The sequence below is a fragment of the Plectropomus leopardus genome, chromosome 16, assembly GCF_008729295.1.
Source record: "Plectropomus leopardus isolate mb chromosome 16, YSFRI_Pleo_2.0, whole genome shotgun sequence".
In the NCBI taxonomy this organism is placed as follows: Eukaryota; Metazoa; Chordata; class Actinopteri; order Perciformes; family Serranidae; genus Plectropomus; species Plectropomus leopardus.
In genome coordinates this window covers 18801864-18815698 of record NC_056478.1, presented here as the reverse complement: position 1 = coordinate 18815698, position 13835 = coordinate 18801864, and the positions used below count along the sequence as shown (strand labels likewise).

The 13835-nt window shown below is 38.4% G+C and overlaps 1 protein-coding gene across 1 annotated transcript in view; it reads right to left on the bottom strand.

The window, feature by feature from the left end:
- The window catches only part of lama2 (laminin, alpha 2), a 198697-nt gene that overhangs the window by 111803 nt on the left and 73059 nt on the right, over window positions 1–13835 (bottom strand). Inside the window, exon 21 of the mRNA XM_042503943.1 lies at window positions 3484–3695. Within this exon, the coding sequence (XP_042359877.1) occupies window positions 3484–3695 (212 nt within the window). The remainder of the gene's footprint in view (window positions 1–3483; window positions 3696–13835) is intronic.

The following is a 13835-nucleotide window of genomic DNA, read 5'->3' as shown; positions in this document are numbered from 1 at the left end:
CCCTCAAGGCTTTCTTCTTCACGAGAATGAGATGGATTTGAGGTCTCAATTACCTTGACCTTCGACCACACAATTCTCATCAGCTAATTGTTAAGCCTACTTTTTTGTCAAATTTGAAGAAATTCCCTCAGTGTGTCCCAATGAATCCCATGCACATCGCTTCAGCATGTGGATGAAAAATTTGCTACACCAGGGTGTGGTTTAACAGTCAATTTCTTTAGTGTCTGTTTTCAGATTTTTTTTGGTCTCAGAATTAGACCATTTAAACTCTGTGTTGTGTTAAAATGTGCCATCTACCCCCCTGTAGGAAACGTAGAAGGACTGTCAGCCTGTTGATTAAAATATTAAATAGTTTACGTTAGGAAAATCAGTTTTTGTCTTAATGAAATTTGTTTGTGTTTCCTCACACTTAACTTTCTGTTTCTGTAAGCAATGACAAGAAAAGTAGAAATGTATGTAAAATTGATCTAAGGTAGTTTGTTCTGTAAATAGCAGTTACACAAACTGATTTAAAAAAAAAGATTGTAAATTTTCCTGACTCATTAAAAGATGCCTGATTTGGGCTTTGGCACGAGTTATTGTTGATTCAAACTCTGCTTTTGTTTCAGGCTTTTAATTGTACTTTACTACTTTTTGGGGGCCTATCTTTCCAATAAAAAGTCTGTGCTTCGGCACAGCAAACTGCACCACACAGTCCATTAAGAGTGGTGAAACTGGAATAGTGAGGTTTCCCCACTGATCCCCGAAGAGTTTATTGATCTACTGTATGAGGTATCTATGAAACATTCATTAAGCCTCAGACACACAGGAAGCATAATTACATTATTGAGTTAGTACATATCCACTTTGTTCCAATGAATGGACAAATGTGTGACAGTGCAATTCACACATCTTTACAAGAACTTGCAAATGACTTTTCCCCCATGTGAGAAATGGTCAGAGGGGTTCATTTTCTTGAATTTATTCCTCAAACAAATTGCCTTGTGGTCAAGATTGCTTGCAAAATCAAACTGTTCTCCATTCCCTGACTAAATCAACCATTAGAGGGAGACACAAAGTGGTTGCAGCAACAATGTCTGCAGATGGGAACTCTGACATCAAAAGAAAAAGTAAAGGATTTTTACAGTCTAATAGTGCACAAATGGACTTGGCCTGAACTCTCCCGCTCCACTCAATAAAATTCATTAAGACCGGGAGCGATCGGCAGAGCGAGGCAGACACAGAAAGAGAGATAGACTGACAGAGGCAGAGAGAAAGAGAGAGTTGTTGTGTTTTAATAATTCCTGGTGGTCTGTCGTACAGGATCAATAACAGCCCTCCAACTCTAAGACACGAGCAGCCGATCAGCACTGTAGGAGAGCAATAGATCAGGCTGATTAATCAATAACCATTTAGCTGGGTGTAGAGGGGAAACAACTACAGAACAATGAACTATCAAATTCACATTAATACCCCACGTCAGCCTGTCTGCCTGCCTCTGTGCCTGTCTGACGCTTTTATCAGTCTATTTATCCGCATAGCCAGTCTGTCTCGTAGTGAAGCGTCTATCTGTCTTTCTGCCTGTCTCGCTGCCAGTGCCACTGTTTTCCCCAACAGCGCAGGTTTTAATGAAGATCTTCACAAACAAGCACCATCTGTACGTCTGTAATCGCTGCCATCTCTCTCTTCCTCTCTTGTTCAGTCTCTCCAAACTCTTTTTTTTTTACAGGTATAGTTTTTTAAATTCTCACTCTTAAACACAGCTGGCAGTCAGTGGGCCGCTCCGACATCACACCTCCTACTACCACAGCTGCTTGCCGACGCAGAGACACACACACGCATGCACACCACACACTCCAGATGGTGTATCTAGTCAGTGCTTTAGTAAAAGGATTAAAGGTATAATTTAGCTAAAATTGAGTTTCATAGGGGGAACACTACTGTTCAGTGTAACGCCCTGCTGAGACACTGAAGCTGCAATATCGGCTTTTTTGTAATGATTTTTCTAAAAAGTAGATGATGTTTTTCCTCCTAACATAGCAATGTCTAGGATTTTTTTAAACCTGAAAACAGCATCCTTAATATCATTCTGATGGCATACTGTTTGTAGAAAATCTCAAGACCAATTTGTTCAATCAATATGTTGCTTTTACACAATTCATTCTCAGTGCCCCAGGGCTGGGGATGGACGGCAGTGGAGTAAAATGTCTCTTTTGACACCACAACTACAAGTCGAGTTGTCACATTTTTTGGAGATCTGCTCTAAGAAAGTAAGACTAGAATTACCTCTTTGTGGCTGTATGCCAGTCAAGCTTCTCTTACACTTTACATCCGTGTCTGTGAAAACATGGATGCTTTACACACATCTTTCCCACAGCAGCACAGAAGATCCATAAAACCAGCACAGTTTCACGGTGGACACCGAAGATTAGTGTCACCAATTCAGAGCAAATGTCTCCTCTTCTGTTCCCGAGTTGTGACGCTGAATAATGGCCAAAGAAATTACATTATGATGTCACAACAGCAAAGAAGACCTTTGAATTTCCACAAGGCGTTCTTGAGATTTCACATTCACAAGAATGAGACAGACAAGGCCACAATGACCTTTGACCTATGAACAATTACATCTAATCAGTTCATTGTTGAGTCCAAGTAGATGTGCCACATTTTTTTTTAATTTCCTCAAAGTGTTCTTAAGATATTGTATTCATGAGAATGGGACAAGCGGGGGCACAGACAGACATACCAAAACGTCCTCTGTTTATATTTTATGTTATATTTTCTTTCATATTAGATTAATTTCTCTGTGTACATACATGTGTAAAAGCCAAAGCCAATTAGGTCTGCTCTCTAACAATATTTTCCCGATGCTGGCCCTAATGTCCGCACAGAACTTGGCAAGTATCAGCTGGAGTTTGTAACGTTACTTACTTTACTGTTAGTCTGTAGATGTTAACTTACCCACATTACATAAACTATGTCAAAAATGTTAAGATTAACATCACTGTAATATGTCCACTAGTCCAACTTTAAATAACATTTTGACAGTGACACAAAAACCTCAAATAGTTAACAATTAGTATTTTTGGAACGCACAATAAGGTGACATTATACTGGACTTTAGAGGGAGCCTATGTAACTTTTGCTGAACTTCTTGCTGTGGCACTGTTGTTTATTATTCATGAGTCCAACATTAAATTTTTTTTAAAAAATGAATGGGTTATCTTTTCCATCAGACATTATACAGTGCCGCTTTAAATAAGGATAATATAATATGCGGGTCTTAATGTTACTGTGAGCTAATATTAACATTAATTATTTTATTATTCACATTTACATTTCTGAATTTGTTTATTACTTCCATGATTATAATTTGTGTTTTATGGACCAACTCTAACTTTCAACAGTGACTCAAACTACAACAGCAAATTAAAGCTACTGATAGATTTAAATGCATTGTTTCTTTGTCTATTTCGGATGCTTGTTGTCAATCAGTTTACTTACCCTGGCAGTTTTTTGCTGCAATGGCATCTCCATAGTAACCGTCAGCACAAATTTCGCAAGATGCGCCGCCATAACCTTGGCGACAGCGCACACAGTGGCCTGTGACTGGATCACAGCTGCCAGGTACAGATAGGTCCAGGTTGCCATGGCAATCACAGGGCTGGCAGGATCCCCCCGGCACATTGGGCTGGCCATAGTATCCATTGGAACATCTGGGAGGCAGCAGAGAGACACAAAATCATGTGATGATGCTGTTTCATACTGGATGTATTGAAACATGAAAAAGAGGTCAACTGTTGTTAAAAAGAGAGGATATGTTGGAATATTTCGAAGATTCTAGCAATTATGTGGCATCAAAGATTATTAAATATAGCGCACAGATAGCTAAGATGCTATTTAAAGGTCCATCGCAGAGTTTTCTTCTAGGATTTTTTAGGACTTTGGTGTCGCCTAGTGGCATCAAAAAGACACCTACACTGTCACGACTGGACGCGACACGAGCAAGGTTCAGCGAGTAAATCTGTTTGATAACACTCTTGCCTATTGGACTGTCCTAACTGCCCATGCGCAATTAATATAGTGCACCATTTTGAGCAGGACTTTTGTTGCATGCTACATTTCTGTTTTATTGATGTTATATGAAATAAAGACATTTAACTTCAATGTCTTTTAACTTAAATGTTTCTGAGCATATGTTGACATTGCAACGCTCCCGACTGTGAGGAGGAGATGAAGCTTTCCAAGATGTGGGTACTATCTCTTACCATTTGCACTGTGGCCTGACTGTCTCTGCACAACAACAGTATTTTAGCTGAAGTGATGAAGTGCAACAGCCAACTTACCAATGGCATAAACAATAAACTAATGGAAATGGAAACAAAAAACTGCACAAGCCACCACGTCCTGAACAAACACCTTACAAACAATGAAAGAAAGTGATATTTTTGTCACATAAAACAGCAAACTTAACTGCAATAAGTTGTCATCTGGCTGGAGAAAAATCAAGAGGAAGCAAAATGTTTCTGTAAATAATGTAAAATACTGTGGGGTGCTAGCAAGCTAGCTTGTTTTAAAAGTGGAGATAGTGGTATGATATAGTGTGGAAGCTACAACAGTGATATCTATCAGTTACCCATGATGCTACTGTAGTGAATGTGAATAATGAGGAAGTAATCATTCAGACATCTTTTACGTGATTGTGTCTCTGAGAGCACAGCTGACAGGTCAGTGGTTTGTTTACATGACGTGATGGAGTTCAATTTTAATAGAAGCAGTGTGGACAGAGAGCTTGTGATGTAACGCGATGCAGCACGATAGTCTTGAAGCATCCAGTTAGGACACAGTGTTATCTGGCCCACAGAAAATGACTGAGCTGAAACTGACTGAACAAACCTTCTTGCAAGCGTCTCCTTTTTATACAAACATGAACATATGCTATCACTGTAATCTGCAAGACACTATAATCACATACAGTTCCTCACATAAGGGCTTTAAAGCACATCAACAATAGATAACTGTCCCACCTGGTGTGCTTTTAAGTTGTTGCAACAAGATGTCATCCTGTTACTCTCAGAATACAATTTTAGTATGGGATAATAGTGTATCAGGTCTTACTGAGAGTGCAGGTAGTGTGGTAATGTCTCTAGAAAATTTGCTCTGCTTTCATGTCGCAAATAATACTTGAAAATGCCATTTTTTCTCAGCTTTCAGGTCTGCAAGAAAATATGCGGTGGCTCACCTTGTCTTTTTTTTTTATCTTGCATCTAAAGAATAAACAACTCTAAGATTTCAGCATAAAAAACATTATGAACATTTTTTTTCCTTAGCTTCCAGTTTCTATTACAAGAACACACTGATTTTTAAATACAAGATCACTAATTAAAGCAGGTTTCATCCCACAAGAGCTGGTGACCAATCACAAAATAAACAAGCAATAAAGCTCATCTAGCTGAGTCTGTGGGAATCATCAGCGTTGTTACAGGTAAGACTGCTCAGACTGAAGGCTGCTGTATAATTCATATTAAAGACACGCTCACATCACATACACAGACAGACATTTACTCAAGGATACACACACACACACACAAGAGCTGCAGGGCAACAGAGCCAAACTAAACACCAACAGATATGAAATGAAATTTAAAAAAAAAAAAAAAAAAGCTTTATAGAGATTTTAAGAGATGGAGATTTAAATGTCTTCAGGCAGTAAGTTTCAAAACAGGTTATTCGCAGCAGACTGTCCAGGTTTTTGAAAATATTCATGTAACTGAATAATAGCAATAATACAGAGTGAACATGATGCAATCATTTTAATAATGCAATAATACTTTACACTTCTTGTAGAGGTCTTTCTCACGTGGTCATACCAATGACTGAATATAAAGATAAATGACATGACAGCTCCCAAAAAGTGATGTCAATCATTTCAATCGCCCCCTGGTGGCTGACTGCAGTATAGGTCAGAAACCTCACCCTTTCCATGTTAGTGGATGTGACACAGTCTAAAAAATCTTTTTTCCAAGAGATGGTTTCAACTCTTTTAGGCAGTTCATATCATCTTATCAGGGTGGTGCACTTCCACAGGAAGTGTGCTGGGCTCTAAAGCCAATTTTCGTAGTTGCCAAACTGTGGAATTACATTACGTGATGCCATGGGGCCCAAAAAGACTCTTTCGCATTGACTTCCATTGGGAAAGATACATTTATAAATCAGAGGAGCATCACAACCCTCATGGGATGACTCATTACTCTTTCAACATTCGATCCATTCTGCCCAACAACAACCGAAAAGTCTGGGAGAGCCACAAGATTAAATCATTTTATCCCCGTTCAAGATAGCCGAGCGCTAAACCATAAGAGGCCAGCTCAGCCAGCATAAGTCTCTAGTGCACTGTCTCCATGGGCCCAATGATGCAGAATCAGTACCACTTGTCCGTGTAATTTTATACCATAGAGCTTTTTTGGCTTCATGTGCCACTGAGCAACTTTCTTAGGAAGAACAGCATCCTGCCTTCAACACTGAATCCACATTTATGTCTTTGTGGTGTCAATGGAAAGGAGATATTTTCACTGGACAGAAATAATACTTTCATTCTTTTATGTGGTCAAGTTCCTAGAAAGAAAATGCCTCTTAATTCATAGAAAAAATGGCAGTGAGCAGCTTTGAGGAAGGACAAGGACACAAACATGTATGAACTGTCACACCAATTCAAAACTTTCATTTTTTCTTTCCTGCCTGTTTTCTTTGATTAGTAATAAAAGGAAGTCTGAGATGCTGCAAAATATATTAACCTGAGAGTGCTATGCCGTGTCAGGAGCCACTGAAACCAAATAAAACAGGCCTAAGCCGAAATAAAGCTCTACCGTCTAAAAAGGGAATGGAGATGAAAGAGAAGAGAGCAGAAAAGAGAGACTGAAGAGAGGGAGGAGAGAGAGAGAGAGGGGAAAGGTCCTCACATAGAAAGGGGAATTGAATTTAGAGAGGAGGGAAAGGAAAAGACAGAAGGAGGGAAAGAGTCAAGAGCAGCAAGCCATTATTACCAGTGACCCTCCTTGGTACTCAATAGAACTGGTTTATTAGCTTCTCTCTCTGTTTGTGTGTGTGTGTGTGTGTGTGTTGCTGAAGTGTGTCTGCAAGTGTGTGTGGTGCTACAAGTACATTCCTCTAGTCAAGTGGAGAATCGGACCAGCAGCAATCTCACTTCATGATAGGAGAGAAGAGTGTGTTGTTTGGATTTAGTTTTATTTGTAAGATTAATTCACACTTTCAAGTTTAAATTATATTTTGTTACTGTCAGTGTGTGTGATTTGCGTGTGTGTGTGTGTGTGTTTGTGTGGTTCCTGGGCTTGAAGAGGAAGTGAAAGTATTTTTAGTTGAGAGTCCAGTCTGTGTGAAGGAGATATATTTGGGGGTTCAGACACCTGGTCAAAGCCTTCAGAGTATCCGGGAAGCGGACGCTGAGCACAACTGGTGGAGAGTTACAGAAGGAAAGAGAGGGGTTGGGATCCTAAAAGCTGTGTTCTTTTATTTTTAGTGTTATAAATGGGGAGTCGGCGCCAGGGGAAGACAGCCTCTGCTCCTCCCTCACACATTTTTTCCCCATAACTTTCAAAGCATTATGAGATCAAATTGCTCTCTCTGAGTGTATATTATTTTCTGTTAAACGCAGAAAGTGGGGCAGGTTGTTTTTAGGAAGTAAAATGGGATTTCATATAAATAAACATCTTGAAGTTATTTTGTAATTTACTTAAATGTATGTGGGTTACAGCGGGGAATTAAGATCAAAAAAGGTCTTGTTTTGTTTCAGTATGACTAACTTTTAACAGTGAACCTTGCTGCCACTCGAGGCTGCCAAAGCACAAAGTTCCATCATGCAGTTTAAAATCACCTCATTAAACTTAGCTGTCTCTCCCTTTGTGTATATATGTATAACTACATCTCCAAACATATCACTACACAGAAGGAAGCATGTATAATGCTAGCTCATCTAGCTCAAATGAGTTAGCTAATGTTGCAGCTCAGGTGAGGAGGACACCATAAATGCATCTTGCTCTATCACGAGCACAAACCTCTCATCCATGAGTAGATATACACCTCCTACTGCACTATGATATGGTTGGCGGGTGTAGTTCGGTCGAAAGAAAACAGTTTATACATGAAACTGCTCCCAACAAGTTCCGTGGATTATCTTGAGTAAGTGGGTCATGATTTCTGGAAGGAGGCATTGCTGTTAAGTTTTTGGTGTTTGAGCACCACAAACTGAGTGCTATCTAGTTCTGTTATATTGATGAGACAGCAGACATCTCTACAGCAGATATCTCCCAACACACCCTGCAACTCACACCTGAACAATCTACATTTATAAATAGCACTTTGGTAAGAAGAAAAATATGTATTTTTTAGTTTGGTGTGAACTTAGCCTTTAACTTTCAAAATCAGGTCTCCAGGAGCTTTCTTATATTAATATGTTAATATGACTCTTTAAATCTCTAATTGTATACACAATTGTATATCTTAACAAAGAAGCTATGCAATGTGCTGTTGTGGAAGGGGGTCGACCATAAATGTATTTTAGCCACCTAATAAAATCCCATCTGACAAAAGCAATATTGGAGAGTAGATAACAGAGTATGTAATACAGTATTTAGAATATTTTCACTGCGTTATCTGGCTGTCAGACAGTGATTTCTAATGGGAAATTGAAGCTGTTGTATTGCTCTCTATAAAGCCAGACTCTATAAAGAGAAAAATAGTGATTTAACATCACTGAACACAGGAGCTGACACACAGCTGCCTCTGTCAGTTACTTCATTTGTATTAGTGTGTTACTTTGGGATTTTTTTTCACACGATAACACACACTAACTATCTAATTAAAGCAGCGATAAACCATCAGCTCCTATGTTCAGTGAGCCAAAATTTCTATTTTTGTCCATGGAGTCTGGTGGCTTTGTCCAGAGCATGGGGAACTGAAGCCTTTAATGCCTCCCTCATCAGAACAGGCTGTCTGACAGAAAGGTAAAGCAATAAAAAAATACTCCCAGTATAGTGTGTGCTTAAACTGATTGCTTTTTATAAGTGGCTAAAATTGGTTTTGTTGCTGCCCCCATGGACAGCAATGCATGGCTTAGCTTCTGTGTCACACTCTAGTCTGCTTCTCCAAATGGGGGGCGTGCAGACTAACATCTACTATGTGTAAAACACTGACTATTGGTAAGTAACCCATACAACCCCGCTTCAAAAAGTACTTACTTCCACTTTAACAATAATCATAGCCATCACCACTGCTTCCTTTTCCCTTCTGGATGAAAGATGATACAGTATTTACAGCTAAGTGATGTTGAATCACTTAAAATCCAAATGATGTAAAATGTGAAATACCTTAAACGATCACTCTGGATACACTGGCAAACCCCTGATAGCACTAAATAGCAGCATGCAACTCAAAGTGTTTTAGTGGACTTATTTATAAGGCACTTGCATTAAACAGTTTTCAGCTAAATTCTAAATGGCTGTTTATGGACGGGAAATTGAAAAGCAGAATCACTTAGGGGCGAGAGGATAGTCTATTAGCATAGGGGGAATAGAGTAGCTTATTTCGTTAAAGCCCATAATACAGACAAATTGGCACATTACAATTAATTACCACTAACAACAACAAAAGCACTGTAGATAATGAAGTGTAATAGAAGGTAGCGCATTACAGGTATCAATTAGACTAGTAGAACAAGAAACAGCCAACTGCTTATTGTCTCTTTAATACTGCCATTAGTATGAAATAGCATTATACATTATGTCAGCTCCTATGTGTTCTGAGTCAAAGCAGCAACCAACAGGCTCTCTTTCTTTGTCCTTTTTGTTTACCAGCTATCCTCTCTCACTGACTGTAGGCACCATATGGCATCAGAACAGCTCAACCACAGGGACGTACATACACAGATGTATTCTGTATATCCAAAGACAGATATTTACATGCACACACACACAAGCACATATACATTTGGCACACCATCTCCTCAAAACAAATGTTATCTCAATTTTGGAAAAAAGTAGGGTGTCAGACCTCCGACTTTTAAATTAATTTTTAAAATCTTTTCAAAGTATTCAAGTGTACAGCAGGTATTAATCCCTTACGATGAAAGACAGATTATTTTAAATGCATGAAAATGCGTACACTTACCGTACTAACAATGAAACCACATGGTAAATGGTAAATATAGTGCACTTGTATAGCCCTTCTCTAGTCTTTTGACTCAAAGGGCTTTCACTTTACGTGTCACATTCACACAATGGTGGCCAAGGCTACATACATGGGGCCACCTGCTACTCAGTAACCATTCACGCACACTCACACTCCAATTACGCAGCATCGGGAGCAATTTGGGGCTCTGTATCTCTACCACTAAGCCACAGCCACCCCTTATGATGAAGCGTACAGTATTATAAATGCATCAATATGTACCTCACTTTACTTCACAAATACATGATAATTTGTGATACTGCATGGACTGTTATAGCACACTACAAGGCCTTACTACAGTTCATTGTTGATGTGTGCATAGGTGAGTATGGGTATTTATAATGAATTATAAGCCCCATCAGTCAACCTCTAGTTTATAACTAGTCAAAAGCATCCATAAGGCACTTGATACTTACTATTTCTTATAAGTCTCATCTATAATGTTATGACTGTAGATATAGTGCATAGGTAAGCATTATGTGTGTTCATGAAAGTAGTCAAAAAACACACTATAAATGCATTATAATCCACTATGAATGCCCTCACAATGCATTTTACATTCCTCACAGAAAGTGTTACCGAAAGTAGCTCTGGTGACACTCTGATCATTATTGAAGCGTTATCCCAATTAGTTGTATGAAAACACACATTCTCACTGGAGGATGGCCACGGGAGGACTTCAGAAGAGTCGGAGCAGTCAACATGTACTGGTTCAACCCTTGTCAACACTGGACCATAATGGTCATTGGCATGGTTTGAGGCAGACAAGTCCCCTTCTTACCCCTTTCTATCATATTACCTCTGCCTCTTTTACTTTATAATACTAAGATTCTTGAAATCTTAGTCTTATCTAGCAAACTGGCTAGCATCACACTTAAGGATGCCAAAATTGGTCAAAATGCGCTATACAGTTTAAAATTAGGGGCACAAACCAGAACAGAAATGGTTCCATGTTGGTGGAAAAGAGGTATTTGTGACAAAATGAACTGACAGTGAGTCAGTTTATTTTCTAGTGGCAAATGAGGTTTATAAAAAGACTAAAATGCAGACAGAGACATTCTGCTGTGGACAGCACGGCCAGGCATGTAAACTATGCATGGCAGTGAGCTGAGGTCCCTTTGGAGCCCTGCTATGTCCAATCCGGAGGTCTTTTTTAACATGCAACACACAGCAAAGACCTGATAAAGTGTAACCTATTTGAAACTCAATGTTTCATCCTTGAGATTAAATTGTTTAAGATAATTATCAGTGTAGATACAAAAACCTTAAAATTATGGTAGTCATGCAATTAATTTTTTAACTGAATGTTAAGTTAATTGTGATTTTTTTAATTACGTGTTATCAGTCCTATTAATTTGCATTTCAAAACAGTTTTGCAGTCTATACTGACAAGGTGAAGCAATTCTTTCCAGATTGTCTTGATAAGGAATAAAATAAAGTGGGTGTCTGTAAAGGGGAGACCCATTTTCATTTACATAGCTTGAGGTCAGAGGTCAAGGGACCCCTGTGAAATGGCCATGCTGTTTATCCTTCACCAAAATTTAGCCTAACTTTTGAGTGTTTTTTAGCTGCCTTCCAGACAAGCTAGTATCATCACTAACTCTGCCTGGCACAGACCCTTAAAGACAGAGATGTCTACCGGACATTAACACAGTTAAAGAATAAATAAATAAAAAAACTTTATGTACAGAACTTAATCATATCGTGATTAACGTGGATAGCTTCAATAAAAATTCAACTTGTAATTAGCTCATGGCAGCATTTTCATTTGCTATTCTCAAAAAAGAGGTGGTTATGCACAATCTACAGAAATTAAAACTTCAGTTACAGACAATTTAATGATGTGTTGTCATGATACTGGAATTTCTAACTAGATATAATACCTTGAAAAATATAAATATTGATTACCATTTTTTGGTAGTGCTTACAGTATGCATATAAAAAGAGCAGTTATTTTAAATTGTGAATCAGGAGCAAAAAAACCTTTTGCTTCTATGGTGTCGCCCAACAGATGTATACAATATGTGGGATTCCTTCCTGGTGTCAGTCTTTCTGTTAAACACTGAACACCTCATAAGACAACAGAAACAGACAATACATAAGAAAACATTTCTCTTTTAACCAGAAAAATGTGAACTGCACAAGGTCACTTACTCATTATACATCAAATCACAAAGAAAGCCTTTCAAGTAATCTGAGCTCACTGCACACTTCAGCTCACACATCCACATTTCAATTTTACACTATCAACAACATCTTGTCGACCTAAACTGCCATCAAACAAAGGCGAATGCAAGGACTTGTGTGAAGCTGCTGAAAAGACAAACTTTTCAGAGCTTAAAGCTTTTACCCTTTGTAACTTGAGCAAATTGGCTTGATTTTTTTTCAAAAACATGGGAAGAAGTTACGAGTTACAAGAAAGTGACCTTAACTATACAAAAAATGAAGAAAAAAGTAATAATAATAATAATCTCTCTCTCTTATTTTTAAAAACAAGTTTGAAGTCATTATCTTGTCACTTTTTCCAAATTTCTAGCAATTTCTGGGACATCACTTGCCAAGTTGCACGTTGCCTTTTAAGCCATGCTTTCAGAAGAAGTCAAACCAATTCGCCCAGGTTTCAAAGGGTTAAATGCATATGGGAGGTGTCTGAACACAGCACAAGAAAACTGATATTGTTCCAGGTTTCAAAGGGTTAATCTGAATGCAACATTTTCGATCAGTAATTACAATAATTGTGTTTTTCAAAATGGAAAAGCTTAAATCTACTGAATACTAACTGAAATGTGGGCAGTTTCAGTTCAATACAAAGAGTCCAAATGTGTTTCAGTGAGCTGTCGTGGTGGAAAGACCATATTTACTCAGTCTGCGTCACCACATGACAGTATAGCCTGAAGTTTTAACAAGACCAGCATCCAGAGTCTTCTCATTAGTCCTGGGTTGGTAAAGAAGCTCACAGCAAATGGAACAAGAATGTCACTCAGCTAATAAATGTGCTGTGGACAGTCAGATAGATGGACAATGAGACAGAGAGCCCTCAAAAAACACTTAATGAGCATCAGTTTCCGTTTTCATTTTGGGATGGCTGACTACAGACCTGATTTATTTTCCAAATAGTCATTTTGAGGAATGGCAACAACAAGACTGACGTTAATTACAAGACAAGTGCCCAAATCCAATTCTGAAATTGTGCAGTTAGTTCTGTTTTCAGGCTGTAATTAGGTCATGAAACATATTTTTTATTCAATGGGCAAAATTGCTATTTAAAGGGCTACTACGCCCATTTTGAAAATTCAAACATATTATTCTATGGTCTCAGACAAACATGAACAACTTTCTCCTAAATGTGCTAAAGCTTACATTTGTGATGATGACATAGGGTAGAAGGTCTGGGGCTGCTCAATAAATAACGATTACGGAAAGATGTTCTATATGACACTAAGAGCAGCCAGGGATATATTCTGAATTTATGGGTACATTTTAAGAACTGAAAAAACTACAATAACTTGCCATGGCCATGGAAATAGCAGACTGGAATTCATAATTCAGGTGGTTTTCCCCTTTGAATAACTGTTGAAGACACAGAAGTACCAAAAACTGCAGCTTTTTGAACG